Source organism: Gopherus evgoodei, chromosome 1 (assembly GCF_007399415.2).
Source record: "Gopherus evgoodei ecotype Sinaloan lineage chromosome 1, rGopEvg1_v1.p, whole genome shotgun sequence".
In the NCBI taxonomy this organism is placed as follows: Eukaryota; Metazoa; Chordata; order Testudines; family Testudinidae; genus Gopherus; species Gopherus evgoodei.
The window spans coordinates 362,873,581-362,898,197 of NC_044322.1; the positions used below are offsets into that span (position 1 = coordinate 362,873,581).

Sequence of the window (24,617 nt, forward strand, 5' to 3'; positions counted from 1 at the left end):
CGGCAGGGACGCCTCTGGATGACATCACTTGTCAACAGCAAGCGGTGTCATCGAGAGGCGTTGCCGCCAAATTTCTGCAGGTACTCCATCGCCTCAGTGGTCCTTCCTCTGGCGCTTGCCAGAGGAAAAGGTTGGGGACTACTGCTTTAGCCCTACTCTTACAAGCTGTGTGCTTAGAGCCTTGGACAGAAAGTGCTATAAGGCATGTAAAATCCCTCAGTAAGAATCTACCCTGTCTCCCTCAAGACAGCAACGCCAGGTCCATTGCTGTGAAGCAACTGAGCTGAACGCTACGCCCTTGGCCAGGGTAGAGACCGAGCCAACACAAATGACAAACACCAGAGGAAAAGAAGAGGCTAAGGGACAAAGCATGTGATTTGGACAGAGGGTTTTTTTAAATTGGATCTTTAATTAAAAAAAAACAAAACAAAAAACACAGCAAAACACTGACAAGGTCCATAAATACAGGCAAGTACATCTCTTAGTCAGCCCTTTGCCCTCCCGCCAACCCAGCACAGCTTCACCCCACGGGATGTTGGCACAGGGAAAGAAAGGATGACCACCAATTACTGCATGCATAGCAGACTCCCACACGAAACACATGAACAGGACTGGGGTGCACCGACAATGTCAGGCAAACAGAGGCTAGCCAAATGCTCCCCCCAGCCCCCGGAAAGACGGCACTGGTTCATTCCTCAACACCAAATAAAGAAACTGCATTTACACAGCAGACTTTTCCCCCGTTCATCCCCTACAGCTAGGGGAACTTCACACTGGACTCTGCACCCATCCCGAATAGCACGAGAACATTGCGCTCTTGGGTCTCCTAGTGTCTAGAACTGGCTGCTAATGGCTTTTGATTGGGGGGGGGGGGGCAGGGGCAGGGGCAATGAAGTGGAGGATTAAAAAGCATCAGATCTGATACAAATAAAAAAATCACAGCAACAGTTCCCTCCTCCCCCACAGGGCTCAATCCCCATGTTAAAGTGGCAATAAATGGAGACGAGCCACAGAGAGGGAGCATGCAATTGAGTTAGTGTTGTGTGATGAGAACATGACATTTCACAGCAACAGCTCTATGGCCAGCACGCATTGTAAACATGGGGGGAGGTGCACGACTCCTGCATCCTGCGTTGTTCTAGGCTTGGAATATCGGATGCAGGAAAGACGAGCTTTTGGTTTTGTGTAGCAATCCCCTCACAGCTGAACATGTGTTGGCCCAGCGCTCTCAATGCTCTGTTACTCGACAGTTTCTGCCCAGAGACGCAAGTAGAGGCAGAGCCTGCTTGGAGCAGGGTGGTAACTGCTAGTCAACCTGGCACCACAGGAACCACCTACAGATTTGAAGCTGCACACTTGGAATCTAAAGAGAAATTGACATGACAGCATCTCTCGTTATTTCCCCAGGAGACCTCCCTTCAGAGGAGCTGTAACATTTTCTCAGAGCCCTGCTGTGAGCCTGTCTTTGGCATACGGTCACTCTAGGACTAGGACTTGGGTTATTTTAGTTACACAGGAGACCGAACCCTGCGGTCATTATTCATGGCTTTTTCCCAGAGGAAAAGCCAAGTAAGGACTTCAACCCTGGACCTCTTTTATACTTCAGAGGTGCTGAGCCCCAAGGCCCACTCAAGCCGTTAGCTGGGGGAACTCTGCATCCCTTGGGGCAGGGAGGGAATAGGCTGCAACACTTGCAACCCTGTTTCTTTAAGCAATGGCAAAGCCCAGGAGTTAGAGGGTTATTCGCCCCTAACATGTAGAAACAGCACCAAGCGACTGAATTAGCCAGTGTATCTGCCTCAGCTGGCCTAGCAACAGTACTGACCTCCTGAAACAAAGCAAACTGGGAAACCTGCCTACCTCCCTGGAAAGGAAAAGCAAGAGCAGTGCTTGGAACTTGTTCTTTACGGAGCTGTGGCAGGAACGTATCCTCCCCTTGTACAATGCCACTAACCCTTTATCAGGCCCGTAGAACTCCCCCGCAACAGGCCCTGCTCCAGCTGTTCACAGGGTTTGGTACCAGGCTGTTTTCTAATATGACAAAGTTCATATTGCTTAGAGATAATGACGACTTTTATTACTCAAATCCTCCAGATAAACCAGAAAGGCTGAAAACAAGCAGGAGCTCACAGGGGACCTGCGAGTCTTTAAAGAGGCACAATCGAAAAAGCAAAACAGTCGTCAAGAGTCTGTGTTTGTCCCAGAACAGGGTCAGCTGTTTCAGGCAGCACAGTGAAGCTGTCAATTACCACAGGGGAACCAAACTCTGGACAGTGGAAATGTCAGGCAAGAACTACTGACCTGTGATTATAAAACACAAGACCTCTAGTTAAGCCTGCGCAGGCACCCTTTACAGTCTCAGCTGGTTGGTAAAGCTTTGCTTTGCTGTTCGCTTCTAAACGCTTAGGACAATACACAAAACTGCTCCAAACATCTCACCCATCAGGGCTGCAAATGAGGCTTGGAATCTGGGAAGAGATCCTGTTCTGCTGTTACAGGAGCAGGGAAAGGAGGTTTTCTCTTGACAAATCAGCAGGACCAAGCAAAGGAAGTTAGCAGCAACAGGAGGGAGAGGAAAATGTAGCTGAAACCGTTTGATATAAAACAGTGTTTCAACCACACTTACTGTACTATGCAGGAAAAATGTTTCTCTGCAGTATGCAGCTAGTTTTATTTCAAGTCCTCTTATTCAGCAGATTAAATGGCTTGTCTTAACCCCGTCCCTTCACATACCAGCACTATTTTTATATTTGGAAACCCACCCAGCAATACTGGGTATTTCTATTCACATTTCAGAGCTCACTGGAAAGTACAGTGCTAATAAAGGATACAGTTCCCCGATTTCAGCAACTCAGAGGAGACTATTCTTCTCAAGTGGAGAATCGCTGTTGCTTCACTTTATTTTGAGGAAGTGGAAGGAGATGCAGGGAGACCATCAAAGCATTAACAGATCATATCAGTCTGCGATGGAGAGGATGAAACGGGCTCAATCCTTGATGTTCTTCGCACGATCCAACTCCCACAGAAGTCACTGGGAGAGGAGGATCCTCATCTGTAGCCCCAGGAGCTAGTGTAGAAGAGGTAAGTGAACATGACCCGAAGTATCATGGTGCATTAGGGACCTATGTTCTAGCTTCACCAAAACCCTACATACCATGCGCCATCTGGTCGCATTGACCATATTGCACTTAGAGATCTGCAGTCAAAGTAAGAATCTGCAGTAGTGAAAGTCGATTGCAAAGACTGCAAGAGGCAGGGGTAAATTTGTGTTGCTGCCAGTGCCGTTTTAAGTCAGGAACGGCATCGGCAAGGCACATCACAAACATTCTTAGGAAGGCCAACATAAAGCAGAGCCCACAAGGCAGCTGACAAGAGCATCTAGAGCAGGAGTGTGCATGTATACAGATCTACTACATCCCTCTTCACGCTGCCTTCGGAATTGCTGGAGGAATGGAAGAGCACTCAGGCGAAGAAGCACCGGGGACGCGGGAAGAAAGAGCCAGCCCTTGTGCTACATAGCCACTCAAACACGATGCTCTTGGTCAAATGGGAGACCCCAAGACTTGGTGTAGACGTGAGATCTTTGCAAGAGAAGATGGGAGCCACCAGAATAAGGCCAAAGGGAAAGTCTCAGGTGGATGGAAGCATTGAGTTAGGCCTCGAGAGCTTTCTGGAAGTGGGGTTAGGAGAATAGTTTCAAACGTCTTAGTGAGCTCTCACACACGGCAGCCTCGGTCACTGAACAGAGACTGGGAGCTCAGGAACTGTGGGCTCACTAGCTCGACATCTTAGGCAATATTACTGCAAAACAGCCACCTGCCCACAGAACCTGTACAGCTAGATACCGATGAGCTTATCTGGCTATTGGTCCCCGACATCCAGCTCCATCGGGAGCTCTCCGTTCAGACAGCAGCATGCAGCAATGCCAGTGGGTGGAAGCGTCATCTGTTGTCGCTCAGACTAGTACCCAGAGACGGGACAGAAAGTGAAGTGAAATGCTGTTGCATGCCCTGGATGAACACGTTCTGCCCATGGGGATCCTCCTCTGAAGACTGATGAGACTAGTCAACAAACCTGGGAGACCGTGAGGCCAATATGCTGGCCATCAAGTGACACTAGCAGCATCCTACCTGGGTATAAGGAGAAACCACATAGGGGGTCTTAAGCAGGTCTCTGATATGATCAGCCATCCTGCAGGCTCAGAAGACATCTAGCTTCTCTTTGCAGCTGACAGAATCCTGCTAAACTGCACTGAAGGGGGCTAAGACAGGACAGTTAACAGCATTGAAAGCACAGAGCAAACACACAGGGTTTGAATTACAAGGCACTGAAAGATGTTTACATTTGAAAAGCTACCACACATCCCTTATTTTGCTGAGCCCATGAAAGGAAGAAGCTAAATTATGGTAAAACGCTGACCTAAAATGACAGGGCAGGGGAATCTGCAAAGGAAACTTGGGGCACCTTACAGCACAACAGATATTAGGTAGTTACTGAGCAGCAGAGCTGGGAGAACAAAGTAGCTGCAGGGACTCATCAGCCTTCAGATCCATCCTGTGGGGTTTGTTATTGGGATTTATTTAACTACCACAGCCTCTTCAAAGAAAAGCAGAACCTCTAAAATTGGCTTTGGACATTGGAGGGGGAGAGTCATTTGGAAAACTACTAAAAAAGGCACTTAACAAAAATGGTCTTAGAAATACAATTGTTATGTTTAAACCCAATGCCTCTGCCTAGTTCAGCTGCTCCACGTTGACGGCCAGTTAGGTACATGCTCTGGAGCTGGGTTCACAGTGACATGGAGCACGAAGAGAAAGATGCCCAGGAAATCGACCTCTCTTCCTTTCCCACTTTTGCAGAAAGGCGAACCGCATTCACAGCGACGCAAGAGACAAGCTATTCCTCCCCGGATGTTTTTAAAACAACATTGTGGAAAAAATGAGCTGTTCATTTTGCAGCTCCCCGGAAGCAACTGTCCACAGAAGTTTAAAAAGCCCCCCACAAAAGGAATACAACAAAGCATTGGACAGGCAGCTCAGAGACAATTCCAATGCCGGAGAGAAAAAAAACAAAAAACAGGCTACCAGGTTATGCTTGGGTAATGAATGTTGAGTTGGCACAGATGGACTAGCCCCTGAATACAGAGGACATGACATACTTAAGGGTAAAGACAGCTTTAAAATCGATATAGTAAGTTTCCTCAGTTAGCTTTTTCAGAGTGCAGCGTGGGAAGATTCAGCAGAACACACTGCCCCTTCCCACCACCGGTTTAGAGAAAACTACACAGTAGTCTGTAAGCGGCGATTTTTCACCACCCTTCCAGGCAGACTTTCAATATGAAAAGGTGAGGAACAATTACACTGTTGCTTAAAACCACTACACCCTGCACCGAAATTTTAAACTGCGCAGGCCGTCTTCGTTTTCTGCTCCCACGTGCCAGCCATCTCCCAGAACACAAAGACGATGATCACATGCAAGTCTTCAGGCAGTGAATGCTATATAGCGGCAGAGCCAGTCTGGGCATTCAGAGGACGGATGCTGCCATGAGCAAATGGGAATTGGACTGTTCATTCAGCATGTGGTTGAATTGCTGCCGTTAGCGGCTCCTACTCAGTTAAATGCATCTTTAGAAACAATAAGTTAAACATCATGTGTAAGCAGGAGCTGTCACAATTTCTAAGCCCCTTCCCTGCATTTATTAGGCTGCAGGCATGTGCTAACAGCAGGTTGGTGGCTGTACGTTCTGAACGAGTTCTGAACAGCATCTTCGTTCCCGATGTGTTTCGAGAGATCCATAAATAAAAAAGCAGATTTCCATAAACGCCAGATCAACATTCACAGAAAGGCATCCGATGTATTTGCTGAGTAAGGCGCTGAGAGCAGGGTCCTCCCGTCTCCTTAGCAGCGGCATCCATAAAGGGTTGGGGGAGGGGTCTCTTTAGTGTTTCCAGGGCAGAGTGAGAATGGCAAAGAGCTCTCATTTCAATCGCTCAATGAGTCCCTGTGTGAGGCCCAGGTGCAAAAGCTGCGATCTGGAAAGAGTTGCTAGATGAGGGAAGAATCCCAACAGCTTCTCCCATGACAGTTCCAGGAGGGTGGGGACTACTAGCCACATCTTAAATAAGGAGCCAGTCCGTTTGTTTTCGTGGATGTTGACCACCCCTCCGTGGACGTACATGCAGCCAGCCTGGTGGAAACAGGACAACAGGGAAGTTACTCATGTTCTCACACAGATCTAAGCTCACCACGTGTGGGGCTACACTTCTGAGACTCGTGTGCTTCTTGGAAGAAGCCTGCCATCCACATTTGGAGAGAACCAAGCATTTGGACACACAGCAATGGGCTTACTCTGCAGCAAGGGAGATTTAGGAAAAACTTGTCAACTATCACGTTAGTTAAGCACTGGAGGTTGTGGGATCCCCATCACTGGAGGTTTTTAAGAACAGGTTGGACAAACATCTGTAAGGGATGGTCCTGCCTCAGTGAGAAGATGGACTAGCTGACCTCTTGCGGGCTGCTCCAGCCCTACATTTCTATTTCATCTTTAGAACCAAGAAGTCATTCTGATTTCAAGGTAAGTTATAATATTCTGTGCTACTGATGAGCCAGCAGAGGGAGCACAACTTATACCCTATTCCAGGGATGGGATGGACACCAGTGTTGCTGATCTATAAAAACGATGTAATTTTGAGGGCCATTAGAAGAGACAGCTTGTTAGATTATGTATGGGGGAGCCTGTTGCTGCAACCATTATTCCCAGATGTCCCACTAAAGTCACTCAGATTTATGTCTAAGGGATGAATGACTAGGACAAAGATAAAGCTTAGAGAGACAAGGTGGGTGAGGTACTATCTTTTATTGGACCAACCTCTACTGGTGAAAGCTAGAAAGGTAAAACCTGTAGAGCAAGGGTCCCCAACGTGGTGCCCGCAGGCACCATGGTGCCCACAGGGGCATCTAAATGCGCCCACGTCCTGGCTGGCAGTCAAGCATCTGCTGAAATGCCACTCTGAATGATGCCGTTTGTTGGCCGCAAGCAGCGTCATCCAGACGCGTCACTGCCAAAATGCCACCCAATTTCAGTGGATGCTTGACCGCCGCCATGGTCCTTCATCTGGCGCCCGCCAGACGAAAAAGGTTGGGGACCACTGCTGTAGAGAATCTTACAAATACAATAACATGTATTAATATCACCAGAAGTCCCAAGAGTGACCCTTTAAGACTGTCAGTCAGGGCTTTGGAGCGGAGCCCGGAGCTGGAGTGCGGACCAGTAGGTTTTTGCCCAGAGCTGGAGCAGAGCAATTCAAAAATTTGATTGCTCCAAATCCCTGGTCATAGTGAGTCATGTAAAGGATACCAAATCATCTTTATGCAATAGCTAGTTAGGAACGGCTCTTACAGCTGATCCAGGATTTCTAATTCCTGGATTGCCGAACAGGTTTGGAGGATGCGTTCTGATGCTTGCCCACTTAATGCAGTGAATGTCCCCTCAAGACACCTGCTCACCTTCAACTCCCTGCAATCCCTCAGTGGGGCAAGCCCACAGCAGTGGGTTGGTTTTTATAGACTAGGTGACTGATGTTTGGAGACAAATCATTACTTTGGGCTAACGCAATCTGAAGACTAGAACAACAGCGTTGCTTTCTGGAAGCACTGCATACTGTGTCCCATGGCAGCCAGAGACCACCCCATTGGGTATACAGTCAGAATGACAGGGAATTCCTGGTCAAAAGGCAGGAATTTATCTCTGGCCTTACTCTCTCCTGTATGCTGGATTTTGGTTTAAGTCCACTGAAGATGTTCCTCCTTACTGATGCCAGTGGCTCCATGCCATACATTGTAAAGCTAGAATCCTGGCTGCGGACTGACTTGATTGCAATCTAGAAGTACCTACATGGGAAGCATATTTGATAGCGGGCTCTTCAGTCCAGCGGAGAAAGGCATAACATGAGCCAATGGCTGGAAGATGAAGCTAGACAAATTCAGTGTGTGTTTTTAACAGTGAGGCTAACTAACCATTGGAACAAGTTACCAGGAGTTGTGGTGGATTCTCCATCACCAGCTATTTTTAAATCAAAACTGGTTATTTTTCTAAAAGCTCTGCTCTAGGAATTTTATCAGGAAAGTTCTCTGGCCTGCGTTATATAGGAAGTCAGACGAGATGATCACAATGGTCCCTTCTGGCCTTAGAATCTATATTCCAGACCCACACAAGTGTCCGAATAAGTAAGTGCATGAATTAAGTAAGCTACATCTAACAAGGCACATAGGGATGAGGGAGACTACAGCCACTTACTGGTGTGACAGCAGCACAGTGAAAATAAACTGGTTCAGGCATGAGAGCTGGGAGTTTCACCCACTGGAAAGTTTGAAGATTCAGCTTCCAGACGTCTCCCAATATCACTTCTCCGTTATATCCCCCACAGACAAACACATCTATAGAAAAGGGACAGCCACCGCACAATGCTTAGAGACCAATCTAGCATGATGATCGGCCATGGTCAATCCATTTAAGAGTTACAGTACACACAGTAACTGATTCTCTAGAAAGAACGACCACTTTACAATCAATGTGAGCAATACAGAGCTTCTCCGAACAATCCCGACAGAGACCAGAGGTAACAGATCACATGGACACCTCCCCTCCCACATACCACCTCCCAGCCCACGTGTGCCCCCAACAGCCAGATAGCAATTACAGCAGTTGCTTACGTGGTGAGGTACAAGATAGAATTGCCGCGGCCTGCGAAGTGAGGGCAGCACCCATGCTCAAGGGTTGCTGCTTTAAAAAAGTCTTAAAATCAATCTGAGGTTAGATTAATTGTGTGGTTTGATTAGGCTCCCATTTCTTTTAACGTGTAAGCCTCAGTTGAAAGATTTGGAAGTTAAGGGTCACTATTTTAACTTTAATTTCCTCAGAAGCTGCATGAGTTATTACTTTAACAGCTTGCGTGGCTACTGAACTAGGAGTGCAGAAGTGTTACCTGGAGTGCTGGGGCTACAGAGAGGATCTAAACGTTGTCAGAGGCAATTCACAAGGCTGTAGGCCAACGCTCATTACAAAACAAGTACGTATGGATCTCCTATGCTTGCCCTCCGCCCCCGCCAAGGCTACCTTGCAAACTCCGTACTGGAGCTAAGTAAGATTTGTAGCGAGATCACCTGGAGGGAGTGGGGAGAAGAGAGCAGAAACGTCCACCACCACAGGCCAAGAAAGCTCAATGGGTTTTCTTTGCAAGCTTATAAAATGGCCTCTTTTTTGTTACCGCATGAGCGGTTCCAGGTTCAACTCTGCTACTGTCTGTTAATCTAATCCGTACACCGCACACAGCTTTATAGGCCATCATGAAAAGGCCCTTGTGCCTGATACACCCCAAAATGATTCTATCGCTACAGGATTCCATTTCAAAGTTCTGACTCTGGCTCTTTTCTTGGGGCAGAGAGGTTAATGACAGGTGGGAGGAAGGAGTCTCATTTGTAAGCGTGGATCATGTTATCGGCTATGTTGTAAAGTGCTGTATATATTCAAAGCTACCGTACGTGTTGCTCTATATCAAGGCTGTAATACATTCAAAGATGAATCACCACCTAAGGATAGGTCTACACTATCCGCCAGATCCAGCGGGGGTTGATTTATCGCGTCTAGTCTAGACACAATAAATTGATCCCCGAGCGCTCTCCCGTTGACTCTTGTACTCCGCGATAGGCCAAGCAGAGTTGATGGGGGAGCGGCAGCAATCAACTCACCGCAGTGAGGACACCACGTAAGTCGATCTAAGTACATGGACTTCAGCTACATTATTCATGTAGCCGAAGTTGCGTAACTTAGATCAACCCCCCCTCCCCCAGTGTAGACCAGGCCTAAGATGGTAGTTTATATGCTGCGCTATAGCTCTGGACTCCTCAGAATCATATTCCTAATATATTAAGTATGTTATATTCCAGAAATTAAAAGGACCGGAAGTAGTAAGAGACACTCCTTAAGCTGCATCCAGCTGGCTCCGTTGAGCACAAGATGTTCACAAGAGAGTTTAGTTACTATGTGTAGTATCGCCTCCTGCTGCTTGCACTTCACTGCCATTGAACGTTAAGGTTTTTGATAACCTGTAGTCTTGGGTGCTGATCCCATGAGGTGCTGTGTCCTCAACCCCACAGAAGATGGTAAGTACCTTGCTGGACTGGGTGCTTTATTACACACACACAGATCTGAATGTTGCTTTTCTTTGGGTCTCCTGTAAGATCTGAGACAGCATTTCCCATATTACAGAGACCAGGGCATCCCACTTCTTACCACTGCTGGGGCAAGTTCTCTTCAAGTGTACATGAGGCATTGAAACAGATCAATTGCTATTCTTACCATTTTTTATTTGTACACAACTGTGGCATCTTCTGGCTGCTGGGAAACCTGCAAAAAGAGCATGGTCATGAGTACCAAACTGAGAAATCTAAATGCCACGGAACAGCTCAGCGCTGGGTCATACAGATAAGCCAGTTCCTTCACTTGGGGGAGAAAAAACAAAATCTATTCCCCCCCCTTTTTTTAAAATACCCACCACATGGCTGCCACTTTCATGATTTCCAAATTCTCCACTTTTCAGGTTTCAGCAATAGCTACTCTCCTTCCCCCACAAGGGTCAACATTGTTAATGTAAGTCTAATCCACTTTCCAGGGGCAGAGGAGAAGATCTCACAGCCCCCCACCTCCAGCTGTGATCTCTGGATTGGTATAAGACGACAGGAGTCAGGGATCTGTAAGCTGGGATCCTCCCTACTGCTAAATGGGCCAGGAGACTCTGGAAGTTAGGGCGGGGGGGGAGGGGGGACTTTTCTGGGAGAGGCAGGGAAAATGACAAGCCAGTCTGGCTCTGGCTCCAGGGAGGGGTTGACCAAACAACTCTACCCGTTTACGACAAGGTTAAAACTGCTAAAAAGACTTCAGAACGCTTCGTTCCAGCTGCTGGAGTAACGAAGTGAGCAGAGTTAGGTACAGCAGACCTGTTCATACATGGCAGCATTACAAAAGGCTTTGAACTTCTGAGTGTCATCTGCTCCTAGGAGGCAATCTCCCTGCCATCCCATTTAGCTAAAAGAGTAAGAAGTCTGCAGTCCCAAAACGTACCTATTTTCTCATGAGGTCTTGTTGCAATTTCCTCCCAGGTGTTTGTTTCAAGGTTGTATGCATGGATCTTAACAAGGACAAAGGTGACACATTAGCTCATATGGTGCTGTCAGGAAAAAATTAATAGGGAAAGGCAGCTACTGGCACGAGACCCAGTCCTGGTCTGGTGCTGAGCACCCTTCAGTCCCATTGCCGTCAGAAAGAACTGAGGGTACGCAACACATTAGAGCATCAGGAAACTATCTTCAACTGCCATACGCAGTGCCAAGAATGGTTTCTCTTTGCCAGCCACTATAAATAACTTTTACCCTGGTTTTGACACAAAGAGGTATCACAAAACAGTGCCCACAATAAAATCCAGGCAGAAAAGTATCACCACAACACACAAGTTTGACAGTCTGTAATAGTTACATCTAGTCTGAAAAAAGAAAAAAAAAAAAAAAAAAAAAAGTCCCACGGTTGAAGGAAAGACATGCCCAGTTTAACTATATCACAGTCCTACATTTCTCTTGTTTAAGAACATAAATTTCTCCTTCTCCCCACTCCCAACAGTAGTTAGTTGCATCAAGATATACTTATCTAGGAAGAAAGATACGAAGCACAAAGAACAGGAAGATGAGGACAAATCATTTGAACTGTGACAAATATTTTTTGAAGTTTTTTGAAAATGTAGCATCATTTAAAGTCCTCTTCCTGTCCCTTAAGTGTCTTGGCATCTAAAACCTATTTCCTCCACAAAAAGAAGACGTGAAAACGAAGTATTTACCATTAGAAATTGAGCACAAGTCGGGGGCGGAGGGGAGGAGGCATATAGGAGACAGTCAGTCAGACACACACCTGACTCCCAATCATTCCATTCCCTTTAATGCTTCCAATCAATGCCTCCTTAGTTTGGCACATATAGTACATCTGGAAAGTTGCTCTAGCAGAACATCATCTATGATACTCTATGATACATCGTTTTCCTTTAACCATGTCAAGAAATTGATCCTTATCAACAGAACTACAAGTTACTTTGGGAAATTGTTGCGGTTGTTGAGAAACTACCAAATGACTTCTTAATTTGGGATTCACCACAGCAAATTGGTAGTAAACTCATTCCTTCACAATTCAATATTTTAATTACGCAAACATTTATACTCCTGAGGGAATCTGCCACATAGAAAAGAAAGAAAAATTCTGCAATTTTTATCTGTCAATAAATAAATGTGGAGGCTCCAGCATGGCAGTGGGGAGCACAAGAGACTGGCTACACAGAGGTGGGAGATCACCCTGCAGTTCCATGGACTCAGCAGCGAGGCTGCACCAGACCCTGACACAGCACAAGTGCTGGGCCTGTCCCAGAGGTCCATGTCCAGCATCGGGGCATCCCCTGCAGTGATTTACCTCTCTGTGGGCTGCTCCAGGTGCCAGAAACAATGCGCTTGTGCTGCTGGGTAAGAGCATGTGACTGCTCCTGTGGCTTCCCTTTGCTTCCCCCATCAGAAAGTCATTTTTCCGCAGGGAAATAAAGAAATCTGCACAGCACAGAAATTCTGCATGTGCATAGTTGTGCCAAATTTCCCCAGGAGTACATTTATAACAGGTTCTTCTCCCTTCTTCTGGTAATCCCAATTCCTATCCCCTTCCCTAGTGTCAAAATAGGATGGCATGCTGGGGATGAAGAGAGAGTGCTGACTGTGCTCTGCTCTGTCTCAACCCCTCCACTGCCAAATGCCTAGGTCTTTTCATTTATTTATTTTGATCTCTTTACCTTATCCAAGGAATAAGCAGTCCAGGAAGTTCCACCTCCCAAGATATAAATCCTCTGACCATCATGTGCAATTTCATGTCTGTACCTGAGGGTGCAAAGCCAGCATCACAAGAAGTTAATAACTCCCTTGCTGTCCAGAACTGAAAGCTATTCTAAACATGACTAGCTTGAGTGGCTTAGGCTGATACAGCCTAGCTCTGTTGTCCTAAAGCAGTCTCCAGTGGCAGGAGTTTTACTTAGGTGCTTTCACGAGCAACCCAGGCAGCAAACCCAAACCCTGAGAGAAGTAAGGTATTCTTGCAACTGCCCTGCCTAAAAATAGCTTGATCATCTTCTGATCCTGTAATGTGATGTCAGATCAGACAAGAGATGGGTCACATACAGCCTCCTTCCCTTCCTCACAGTTCACCAACCAGCCAGCACAGAACCCTGCAACTGTCCTAGTGTTGTGCAGTCCAGTTTTAGTATCAAGATTGAGGCATTTGCCACTTTCTTCACTGGATCCATTCACCAGAAGTGCAAGTCTTCAGACACACACGACTATTGCTAATAAACGCGTCCATTAGCTCTTTTAATTTTTCCCACTTCAGACAAGTTACAGTGTGTTCCCTAGTCAAGGCCCTCTTGAGATAATGCATTTGCCATTCAAGCAGAGAGTCGTTTTTCATATCAAGTCTATCAAATTTCCTTTCAAAATACGCATCTTGGACCAAACGAAAGCTCGCAGGGAATGTAAAAACGTCAGCGGCTCACCTCTCCTCTGGCATGTCACAGTGCATGTTGTTTGGTTTCAGTTGTATCCATTCCCTAGTGTTAAGGTCTAATTTATGTAGATCTGTGCTATAAATGTAACCAGTTGTTCCTCCAAAAACATACAGGGATCCGTTAATGATAGCCATAGCCTGGAAGATAAGGAAAGAAAGAAGGCAGGCCTGTTAGACGTGAAGTGTTAGTTCAGTGAGTGAAGGAAGGTGAGATGTCCTGTTCTTCATGACCCACGTATACGCTACAAAACAGGCCCTTTATCACCTACAAAAGCACATTTCCAGAAAGGATGCAGCAGAGGAGGGGAAGAGGCAGCCTGGAGCTGCTCACCAGGGATTAATGGAGTCATTGTAGCTGTGGACAGGTAGCTACTTCCCATAAAATGGGGCTAGGAGAAAAGCAGGTGGGGAAATGAGTGCCCCTTCGTGGAGAAAGAGCCACATCAAAGCCCATAAAGCCAGCAGGTCACTTGCTCAGTACTGGTCAATGCAGACCAGGAGCCAATGACATCGCTTGCATGAAGAGTCCCAACAGAGGGAAGGAGAGAAGCTGGTTTAGAACAAGGCTTTTCATTTCAGAATAGCGCTAAGGCCCTCCAGACTGGGCCCTCAGCAGCAGTTTGAGCCCTACCCGGAGGTGCTTGCATTTTAAATAGGCAACCCCTACTGCACTAGTTCTACCCTGAAGCGCATTGTAGAGCAAGGTTATCACACGCAGGCTTTATAGCAGGAGGGAGTTTGAAGGGGATTTGGAAGCAGAGGGACGTGTGGAGGATACAGGGAGTTCTGGGCCTATGGAGTAGCATGGGGGAAGGCAAAGATGAGCGATGGGGAGCGTGAGCCAGGATTCCTGGCAGAGTGGTAAGAAATGGGAGCAGCAATGGAATATGAAGAGGAAGAAGAGTATCACAGATCCACAAGATTGGTGCTCCGGCCCCAATGGTCTCTAGGCAGAACCCCTTGAGTGTGCCAGACCTCCAGGGTCTCACGCTTGCTCCAGAGCTTCCCTGCCTCCTTAGACTGGACATCGGGGCCGTCAGCAGCCTTGCTGCACAGCGGGAGCTCCGTTAACTGAGTCCAGCTGAGGCAGGCTTGTACAATCGTAGGGAGCAAAGCACCTCCTCCACTAACCTGGCACTGTAACACAGACGAGTTTATTAGTTGAGGGGAACATGGCACAGGGAAGTCATTGGGTAGCACGGAGAAAAGCAAGTTCCAGCACAATCTAATTGACCTCTTTGTCCCCAGTTCAGGTGTGTGTCCCCTGAAGCCCTCAGCAGCCAAGCCTTAACCACCCCCTAGTACCTTCCCAGTCCTTGCTCTGGAGCTGGGCAAACACTGCTTGGTTTCCTGCAGAGAGATGGGCCATCTAAGGTCGTTGGTTGCTAGGTATCAACGTCCTGATGACTTGATTTGCCAGTCTGCTCAGATACTCCATTGGAAGCCATTCCAACCTGTCTCTCTGAGCCTCAGGCAGAGAGCAAACCACCCTTTCTACCCCAGGTAACCCTGCAACGCATAGCGCACGCCGGCTTCAGAAAAAATATTACAGAACATTCCCACTGTCACACTGAGAAGCTTAAATTTGATATGAGAGGCAAAATGAAGTATGTGGAAGGATTCAAAGAGGGAAAGCGACAGTCTGAATAGCAAGCAAGGTGCTCAGAGCTGCTGCGTTCTGAATGCACTAAAAAATAAAAAATACAAAAAAAAAAGACAGATCAGTGCACTAGGGGCTGTTTGCATTTTCAAGTCCAACCACAATTAACCTTGTGAATCTGTACTGGGCTGACCAGCGATCAGAATGGTGAGCGTTTTATCACAGACATACAATTAGCACATATCAGTGACAAGGATGAAAACCCTTTGCATGGCAAACGACACATGCAAGACAGCAGACAAGGCAGCCTTTACAATTCCACAGTGTTTTAAATGTCCATCCATTTACAGCACTGGGCAAAGGTGCAGTCAAGAAGGAGGTATCACAAATGATCTCAGGCAGTAGCAGAGATGTGGACACTTCTCTGGCACACAGGCAGAGCTGGGGACAGTGAAGATGCTTTATACATCCCTCACTTGGGACAGTACCTAGATGCAAGCGGAGATGACATCTGCTATGTGCGCGCATATGGGGATAGCCTGGTATAGATGAGTACAACCTATTTAACCCAAGAGTTATCACGAGTGGTACAAAAGTAAGAATATTAGATGTGTTCTAGAAAGACTTTACTATCTGACATTGCGGTTTGTGAGCATTAAATCTTCTGAAGTTCCCACACCACAGAAACTGACAAAAAACAGCCACAGCAGCTCACAGAAGCTCCCTTCCATTGGTCGACTTTGATGCACTAACACTGCATCGGCCAATCCACTTCCATTAAAAAGTTCTTTTAAAAACTTCCAAGCATCTTTTCCTATTGTTCTACCACCGACAAGCCTCTGTTATACTTTTGATCTTTGACAAAGTATAAGGGCTGGTCAGCACTGGGAACTTACATTGGCATGGCTTTGTAGTTCAGGGGGTGGATTTTTCACACTTGACAGACGTAACCATGCCAACCTAACCCCTGGTGTAGACAACGAGGTCGACAAAAGAATTCTTCTGTCCACCTCACACCATCTCCTCTTGGGGAGGTGGATTCCCTATGGCAACAGGAGAACCCCTCCTGTTGTTATAGTAAGCGTCTACCCTGAAGTGCTGAAATTGTGCTGCTGTAGTGTTTTAAGTGTAGACACACCCTTCCAAGGGCAACAGTCCTGGCCACAAGCAGAGGGGAGGGGGAAGGCACTAGACAAAGAACCACTGAACGTCCAATGAACAGGTAGCTTAGCACATGCATATCTTCTAAGCGAAGTGGGGCAGAGTTGCATCCCACCCATTTGGGGCACTAGAAGGCTACTTAATAAGGGCTGCCTTTTGCACTCTGGGTTTCCCTTGGTACCTGTCCATATATTCGATTGGGTTTCTTCCCTCGGCAGCTGAGCAGTGCCCATCGCTTGTACTTCACGTTGCAGACGTGGATGTCGTTGCCGTTGCTCTCTCCAAATGGGATCCCAGTGCCGCCAAATACCAACAGATTGTTCCCGTGCAACACAACTAGGAAAGAGGAGCACAGGTTTGGGTCACACGCCGTACTGGGAGAACGGAAAGAGACGGCGCTATTATTGTCTCTGTTGAGAGGACAAAGAGACAACATTTCAGGCGTGTGTTGAGGGAAGGCAGAATGCTCTGCACTCAGTGCTCGTCACCAGCAGATCTTGAAGTGCGGCACAGGAGAAAGGTAAGGAGGCTTTGGTGACAGGGGCCTACAATTTCAAGATAAGCTAGTGATTTGGGAGGTCAATTTTTGGATGCCTTAAGAGAGGGCTGATTTTCAGCAAGCACTGGACACCAGTCCTCAAAGTCAGGCCCCGTCAAGTTGGGCACCCAGAATCGCTCATTTTAGATTTATAGCAGGCACTTTGGGAAGCAGGTGGGTGAGATGAAAGAGGGCGACAATAATAGTGACCTACCCACAGACACACAGTAAGTCGATGGGAGAGTCAAAACAGAGCACAGCTCTCTCGGGCTTTAATTATACCATGTTCTCTTTACACAGCTGGATCTGCACAGCACTAGGGCATTCCGCTAGAACAGATTTCACAGCCGGTAACTGAATTCCCGTACTCACGTGACATGGATGCTAGTTCTCTAGGCATGTAGCCCTCGGTGCCCATTTGATGCCATGCACCTGTCGCAAAGTTATATCGCCAAAGTTCCCTGAAGAGAGGGTAGTCTTCATTCTCTGGCCCGCCAGACTCATCGTAGTCCGGGTTATACCCGCCGAACACGTACAGATTAGCATTATCTGCTACACAACGATGGCCGCTCCTTGCTGGTGGGGCTCGGTGACCTGGAGCAGGATGAAGTTATTTTTACTAAGCATAGACAGCGTGGAGAAAGCAGGGTCAGTAAGGTTTGGGGAGCCAAGGAAGGAAGGAGCTAGGTTTGCACGTTTTGGGTGGACGCTGCAGTGGATGAAATTTCAGCTTCCAACTGGAACAGCTAGAGTTAAACGGCAAATTTTATTATTTTTTTGTGCACATACACGTGCTAAGGAGTTGATATTTCCATTATGAGAAGATCCATCCCTCTGCAAAGGTCTTCTCTCAACACCTTGTCTCCAAGGGCCTGAATGTTACACTTCATCCTAGACTACCCTGTTCGTCCAACCAGATCTTGCCTATTCAGATGCTCCGTTATACATTGGACAGCCTCCATGATCTTTCAAATCCTTCCCCGGAGCTCTCTCTTTCAGGTTTCATTCCGGACACTGTCCCAAAGGTTTATATTAAAAATGCTGAGAGAGAACAGTGAACACACCATGATTTAGTCTCACTTCTTCCTTAATTCCTACACTACCCTTTATCGTTAGCTCCTGCTGGCCTGTGTCTAAACTGCAAGCTTTCAGGCAGGCACTTGCCGCTTGTGTGTGTCTGCGATGTCACTTGTGTGTGATATGGGACTGAGTTAAACAGTAGCTAATTAAACTTCAGCACAGCAACAATCTCCTGATAGACCAACACAAAGGCCTTAATGATACTGCCTGGAGCACAACAGGCTACATGAGGGTAGGCAATTGACAGTTCCTCCCTAGATGGAAGACCTTTGCATGCCTGCTCCTTCCCTAATGCAGGCTGCCAGTCAAATCCAGGACAACCCCACATACTGAAGTTCATGCTGGTGCCAAATAAAATTTGGATCTGCATGCTCTGCGTAGGCCTCATTCCTACTACTAGGCAGTAACAACTCTGCCACCATGAAGCAGAGCTGTCATTAATGCAGGTTCAGATTCACTCTCCTGTGCTTCCTCCTTTGCCCTTGTGCACCACTCCACACTTACACAGAAGGGAACCCCAGCACAGGACAACACACGAATCCCTCTCAGATTAGGGGCTAAAATGTAGGGGTGAGGAGGGATAGTGCCAAACAGAATAAGGTGGCAGAAACAGCAGCAGCAATTTTACATCTTCCTGAAAGATTAAAGATCACAGGCTAAGACCTGGGACAGCTACATTCTTACTGGAGAGCGACACTGGAAATCGTCACTGCCCATGGACAAGTGATCAGAAAATAATGCTCAGCTTGTTTTAGTTCAATACACACGGAGAATCAGGTCCAGTCTTGCAGCTATGACCAGACAGGATGCTTCCTCTTCATGACCTGGAGCCACAGACAATGTGGCTAAAATAGCCAGTTGTGCTTCTCTAACTCCACCGTTTTCCTGAAATGCCCATTGGTAAGCATCACTGTCTGCTGCTTTTAAAATATCCTCAGAGCCACCCCTCTCTAGGAAAGCTAACAGCCGAAAGTCTCTCCCCGCAGGAGCCCCTCTTCCAACATCATTCTGGATAAGCAAAGGGGAAAGGACTTTTAATTGCATTTCTAACTGAGTGGACCAGTTTATTCCAGCAGTCAGATGTTCTGGAGCTGAACATACAAGAACCACACCCATATAAGAGCAAAGCCCCAGCTTGCTGACACTAGTGTAGGTATGAAGATAGCATCACCTACAGCTCAGATTGCCTGACACTTTCCTTTATAAATGACCAAAGCCAGGGTCTGATAACTTTACTTAATTTTACCCATTTGAGTTGAAATTTCCCATGCCAGGTGTTTGCCTCTGGCTTTTCTATATGCAAGTTTCAGCTAGAACAGTTCAGCTGTTTCCAAGAGAGTAGGAGAAGTGTTTGGTCCTTTAAAAAAAAAAAAAAAAATTCTTCCAGCCATCGCTGAGAAGCTATAGCACCTCCATGCTTTTGGCACAGGGAGATGATGTTTGGCAGGAGGGTCGCCCTGGGGTCAAGCATGCGTCTTTTTCCATGCCTATGAGAATTTTCCCAAATCTGACCAAGTTAAACTGAAAAAATGTCAGTTCACACATGTGCAGAGAGTCAAGAGTTTAGCAGCTAAATTTTTTACTGAGGATGCTCCGTCTAGGGGCTGAACTTTCCTAGCAGCTTCTAGGAAATTTTGCAATTTTGGCCTTAATCTCTCTATTTCCCACATGCAGAATGGGAATGCTACCATGTAATCTCACAAGTGTGTCATGAAGATAACTTCATTAGTGCTTATGAAAGACAAATATCACAGAAATGCCCAAGAAGAAATGATTAATTTTGTATTCAGTGCAGGTTTTGGATAGTGTACAGTAAATGAGACCAGGGGCCTGATACTGAATATGGAGAGAAAGAGAAACACTGAATAACTGCCCATTTGCTGAATGAAGCAGGGGTCTGAAGGCACGTGTACCAGTCATCATGAGACCTACACCTAGCGTGTTTCAATTCTCAGTTTTCTGCACAGGATAGATGGTCCATACAAGGTGATTTAGCAAGAGTACAAAAGTGCTCTTGTTTTGAAGTTGCAATTCACAAAATTCCCCATTTTAGAAAGTCAGATCAGCAAGCAACATACGGCTATGGACCAAGCACACCTTTACACACCTGTGCTTACACACACCCAAACCACAAGCACTTCTTAAGCAGCATTTGGAAAGTGCAGAATGTAGAAGAGGTTCCCATCACCCACACAGCGATCTGTGATCAGCGCCACCCACCTGCTCTGAAAGACCTCTTACGGACCTTTAGGATGGGACGAGACCGAGGGAAGCGTCTAATTAGGACCAATCGTATTTTCTTCTTAGAGCCTGTTACCACAATTACCAGCAATGAGTCAGATACATACACACAGCAATAACAGTAGCAGCAGCAAGTTAAGCATCAAGAAAAATATAAAGCATTATCACTAAAGATGGTGCAAACTATCTGTCCTGAAAGGTTAACAAGTTTTATCACCCAAAAGAAGCAGATGTGCTTAAACCGGTTCCCAGTCTGCCAGATTAAGGGCTTGTCTACATCAGAAAGTTGCAGCGCTGGTGAGGGAGTTACAGCGCAGCAACTTTGAAGGTGTACACATCTGCAGGGCACCACCAGCGCTGCAACTCCCTGTTTGCAGCGCTGGCCGTACTCCCGTTTTGTCTCGGGTGTAGAGGATCCAGCGCTGGTGATCCAGCGCTGGTAATCCAATGTAGACACTTACCAGCGCTTTTCTTGACCTCCGTGGAAGGAGGAAGCCTCTGGTAATCAAGCTGGTCTCCTTTTCCGGTTTGCTCTCTCGTTCCCGGAACCCCGAGCAAGCAGGTCTCCTTCCCTGCGGTTTGCAGGGTGGTTCGGGGAACGCGAGAGCAAACCGCGGCGAAGCTGGTCTCCTTTCCCGGTTTGCTCTCGCGTTCCCGGAACCCCGAGCAAGCAGGTCTCCTTCCCTGCGGTTTGCTGGGTGGCTCCGGGAACGCGAGAGCAAACCGCGGCGAAGCTGGTCTCCTTTCCCGGTTTGCTCTCGTGTTCCCGGAACCCCCCTTGAAGCCGCCCAACAGCGCTGCAGCGTGGCCACATCTAACACCACTTGCAGCGCTGGTTGCTGTAAGTGTGGCCACTCTGCAGCGCTGGCCCTATACAGCTGTACTAATACAGCTGTAACAACCAGCGCTGCAAAATTTTAGATGTAAACATGGCCTAAGATACAACTATTGTGTACACGTGTTCTGATCAAATTCAGTAATCAGTAGTGGAGTGCTGCCACCTTGTGGCTAGAACTCATCAGCTGTTTTATGCTGTTTCTAGGACTCAAACTGCTTTTCATAGCAGTCATCACACAGCCAATGAGCAGCAAATGGGGGATAAAACCCAACAAACTGGTGAAAAATCTTGTCACTAGCTCCATCTGTGGCACGTGTATTTTAAAGTGTGCTTTACACTGATGAGAGAGGTCCCTGTGATACTATTCTGAATCATGTTTTTCAGTTATCTGCATTAATCAATCTCTTCCCCACAGGGAGAAATCACCAGAAATGGACGACAGTTATTGGAACACACAAGTTCACCAACCCCAGCTGTCTTTCCAATGTGTTCATGAATTTGGCAGCAACATGGAAATTAACACAAGATGTGACAGTTTGTTAAAAGATCCATTTGTATCCCTACAGCAAGCCACTGGAATGGTTTGACGCAGGTATGTATTTTTAACACAACCCATGTTACAGTGCCAACAGGATTAACGTGTGACGCTCATCCAGGCCAACTGGTTAAGTTTGGTTTAGTCAACACAGGTTTAGCAACGTGATCTCAGCGCTGGGGTCAGAATGGCTCAAAGAAAAACTGGGTTTGGTCCACGCTTATTATCAGAAGATACCAGTCAAATCAAATAAACATCAAGCCAAATTCATTCAAATTCTGTTGATAAGGACGTGGCTCCCATTTTAACCATCTGTCAGATCTCTTTCAGGTATTGAGACCCAAACTTGAGTAAAATAGAACAAATGTGACCAACTTCCCTTTCCAATTCCCCCTCACTATTAACATTTTACTCTGCATTGCTGACACCCTTCTGGAAATGCAAAGAAAGCATTTAAAGTAATTGAAATGCTTTGCAGAGCTGAGTAACACACCAACATGCAGTGAATAAAGAAAGAGGTTTGCATGAGACAGTGGTAAGTTAAAAATTGCATACAGGATGCATTTTGGCCATCATTACCATGAAAAACAATTCCCTACCAGGACTGGCCTCCTCTACAATGCTGCTGTCCTTGTTCAATATAAGGTTATTAGTCAATGAAAAAACTATACCAAATGTTAGTGCACAAACAAGACTCACCCGATACATGTGTGAAGTCAGTAACCAAAAGACTATGGGCCTCAAATCTACATTAATTTATTTAATTAAGATTATCTGATGCTTTAAAGGTGATCTGCAAGGGAAAAACTGAAACAAGGATCCTTTTTGGTTTGCTTATAATGAATACAGTCTAAAGGAGTTTTTTGAGTCATTTGTTTAATGTCAGAAGCATCTTCTCTTCCTTGTTCACTTTTTTGCTGGAGGTTTCTTTAGAGGACAAAGAACTGGAAGGGGAGTTCTCAGCCCTCAACTGGAAGGTTCGGGCATGGAATCTTTTCAACAAAAAAAAAAAAATGTCTTTCAACTGATTGTCAGGCATTGAATTAAATTGATTTTAGAGCTTGAATAAATATCACTTCCCCGGTATTTTCGATATCATAATCCTACCATCTCTCCATTTGTCCATAGAGTCTTCCAGGGAAAAGAAGAAGATATACCACCTGCATTTGTATGTAAAAGACAAGCAGAAAAGAATTTTTTTTAAAAACTCAAAATTTGGAATATCATAAAGCAATCACGAAAAAAAGCAAACATTCTTTGCAGGTCACCTTTAAAGTTAGTAAGATAAAACCCATAATAAAGCTCCAGATTAACTACAGATCAACCAGGAAATCAAGGGAGTGCTTAGATACAAATAGATTGGAGTCCAAATTCCATCCTTGGTTAGGCATACACAGAACCCAATGGAGTTAATGGGAATTCTGCATAAATAAGCAACAGCAGGATTGGATCCATATATCTGTATGAGTCATTCCAAGATCTCACTCTCATAAAGAGATTAAAAACAGAGAGTGCTTTGCCAAGATAAACAGGAAAAAACAAAAACAAAAACCAGAAGTCAACATTACCACCTTGCCAGTTCAGAGCCGACAGTTCAATGTCAGACTATACAGCTATTCATTAAACTTTTCATTGGCATCTTTAAATCACCCTGACACCTATCCGCAGTATGCATTGCTAATCTGGGTACCAACGCATTCCCATTCCTATTATCCCTCACCATTGTGGGCAGCATCTACCTGTTTGCTTTGTCTTTTGAAGGAGTTAGAAAGCTCTTTAGGGCAGAGCACTGCCTTTTACTACACTGATGGAGTCCACCACAATGGGGATCTCAATTCAGACTGGTTCCTCTCGGTACTCTAGTAATAGAACTACCACTCTACCAGCTGACAATAATTGAATCTTAGATTAGAGCCACTTCACCACTATCTCCTTTGCTCCTTTTAGCAAATCCTCTTATAGCAGTAGTCTGGAAGCTAAAGTACAGGATTTCCACTCTATGCAAACAGGTAATGCTTGGGGAACCCAGAGCTCATCTTACTTTGCTTAGAGGTATGCTTCACGTATATGAGAAGCCAAAGGCTTCAGAGGGAAGAATGTTCCCCGCCTGGGCTCCTTGGGCAACCAATCCTTCATACTATACTACCTCTTTCTACTCTCAGAAGTCCGGGAAAAGATGGTATGATATTACAATACAATGGGTTATAAACTGACTCATACCCCTCTGATAAAACACCATTTCTGCTAAGCCTTAGATCAATTCACACCTGAATATGAGAACTCCAGTACAAGACATTGAATATAAAGTTTCTGATTTTCATCCAGCCACCCGCATTATGCAAGGAGTATATGAAGCATATTGCTACTTTCAATGCAATGAATATCAGAATAGGAAGTGATTGAAAAGTTATGCACTTGGGGGGAGGGGGGGGAAGAGTCATTTACACAAAATGGCTTCAGAGTACAAAGTTCTGCACAGCAGAGCAGATTGTCAGTTCTGCTTTCCCAGTTTAAGGCTCCAAAGCTAATTTGGTTGACATAAAACCGAGCATGGCAGCAGGAACTTTCAGGGGAGAAGATTCCAGGCAAACAGCGTGACACTGAAACACTGCCACATGGCCATGCCTCAAAAGGGTTCTAAGATAGGACTAATCAAGTCATTTTTCCATGACGTGACTGCAATCTAAAGTCAACTGGATTTTTTCCCACCCATATTTCAACCGCTTGGTATAATGTCTCTCATATATAATTGAACTGCAAGGCACAAAGAAAGCAACTCAGCCACTGAATATAGGCAGCAAAAATGTATGGTAAGAGGGACTCCAGGCACAGCAGCAAGACAAATTTAGTGGACACAGGAATTTGCCTTCCATTTTATTATCTTTTTTATCTAAGGAAAAGAAATGTTGGCATCCTGCCACGGGCCAGACTTATACATTAAAGTAGTAACTGCCACATAAGCTAACAATCTCGCCCCAATTTAGGATT

At 46.0% G+C, this 24,617-nt stretch overlaps 1 protein-coding gene across 4 annotated transcripts in view; it reads right to left on the bottom strand.

Annotated features, from left to right (window-relative positions):
• Positions 1-373: 373 nt before the first annotated feature.
• Positions 374-24,617, bottom strand: part of KLHDC10 (kelch domain containing 10) — a 34,460-nt gene continuing 10,216 nt past the window's right edge. Inside the window, exons 2-11 of one of the 4 annotated variants that reach the window (XM_030580094.1) lie at positions 22,737-22,789; positions 20,236-20,325; positions 17,308-17,529; positions 16,579-16,733; positions 13,626-13,774; positions 12,873-12,957; positions 11,120-11,186; positions 10,358-10,405; positions 8,297-8,436; positions 374-6,187 (exon numbers count right to left, since the gene is read on the bottom strand). In XM_030580094.1, coding sequence (XP_030435954.1) covers positions 5,978-6,187; positions 8,297-8,436; positions 10,358-10,405; positions 11,120-11,186; positions 12,873-12,957; positions 13,626-13,774; positions 16,579-16,733; positions 17,308-17,529; positions 20,236-20,325; positions 22,737-22,755 — 1,185 coding nt within the window. In that variant the 5' untranslated portion in view covers positions 22,756-22,789 and the 3' untranslated portion in view covers positions 374-5,977. Of the gene's footprint in view, positions 6,188-8,296; positions 8,437-10,357; positions 10,406-11,119; positions 11,187-12,872; positions 12,958-13,625; positions 13,775-16,578; positions 16,734-17,307; positions 17,535-20,235; positions 20,326-22,516; positions 22,710-22,736; positions 22,790-24,617 lie in introns of those variants that run through there. The other 3 variants (XM_030579925.1, XM_030580179.1, XM_030580013.1) reach the window with 3 other exon arrangements.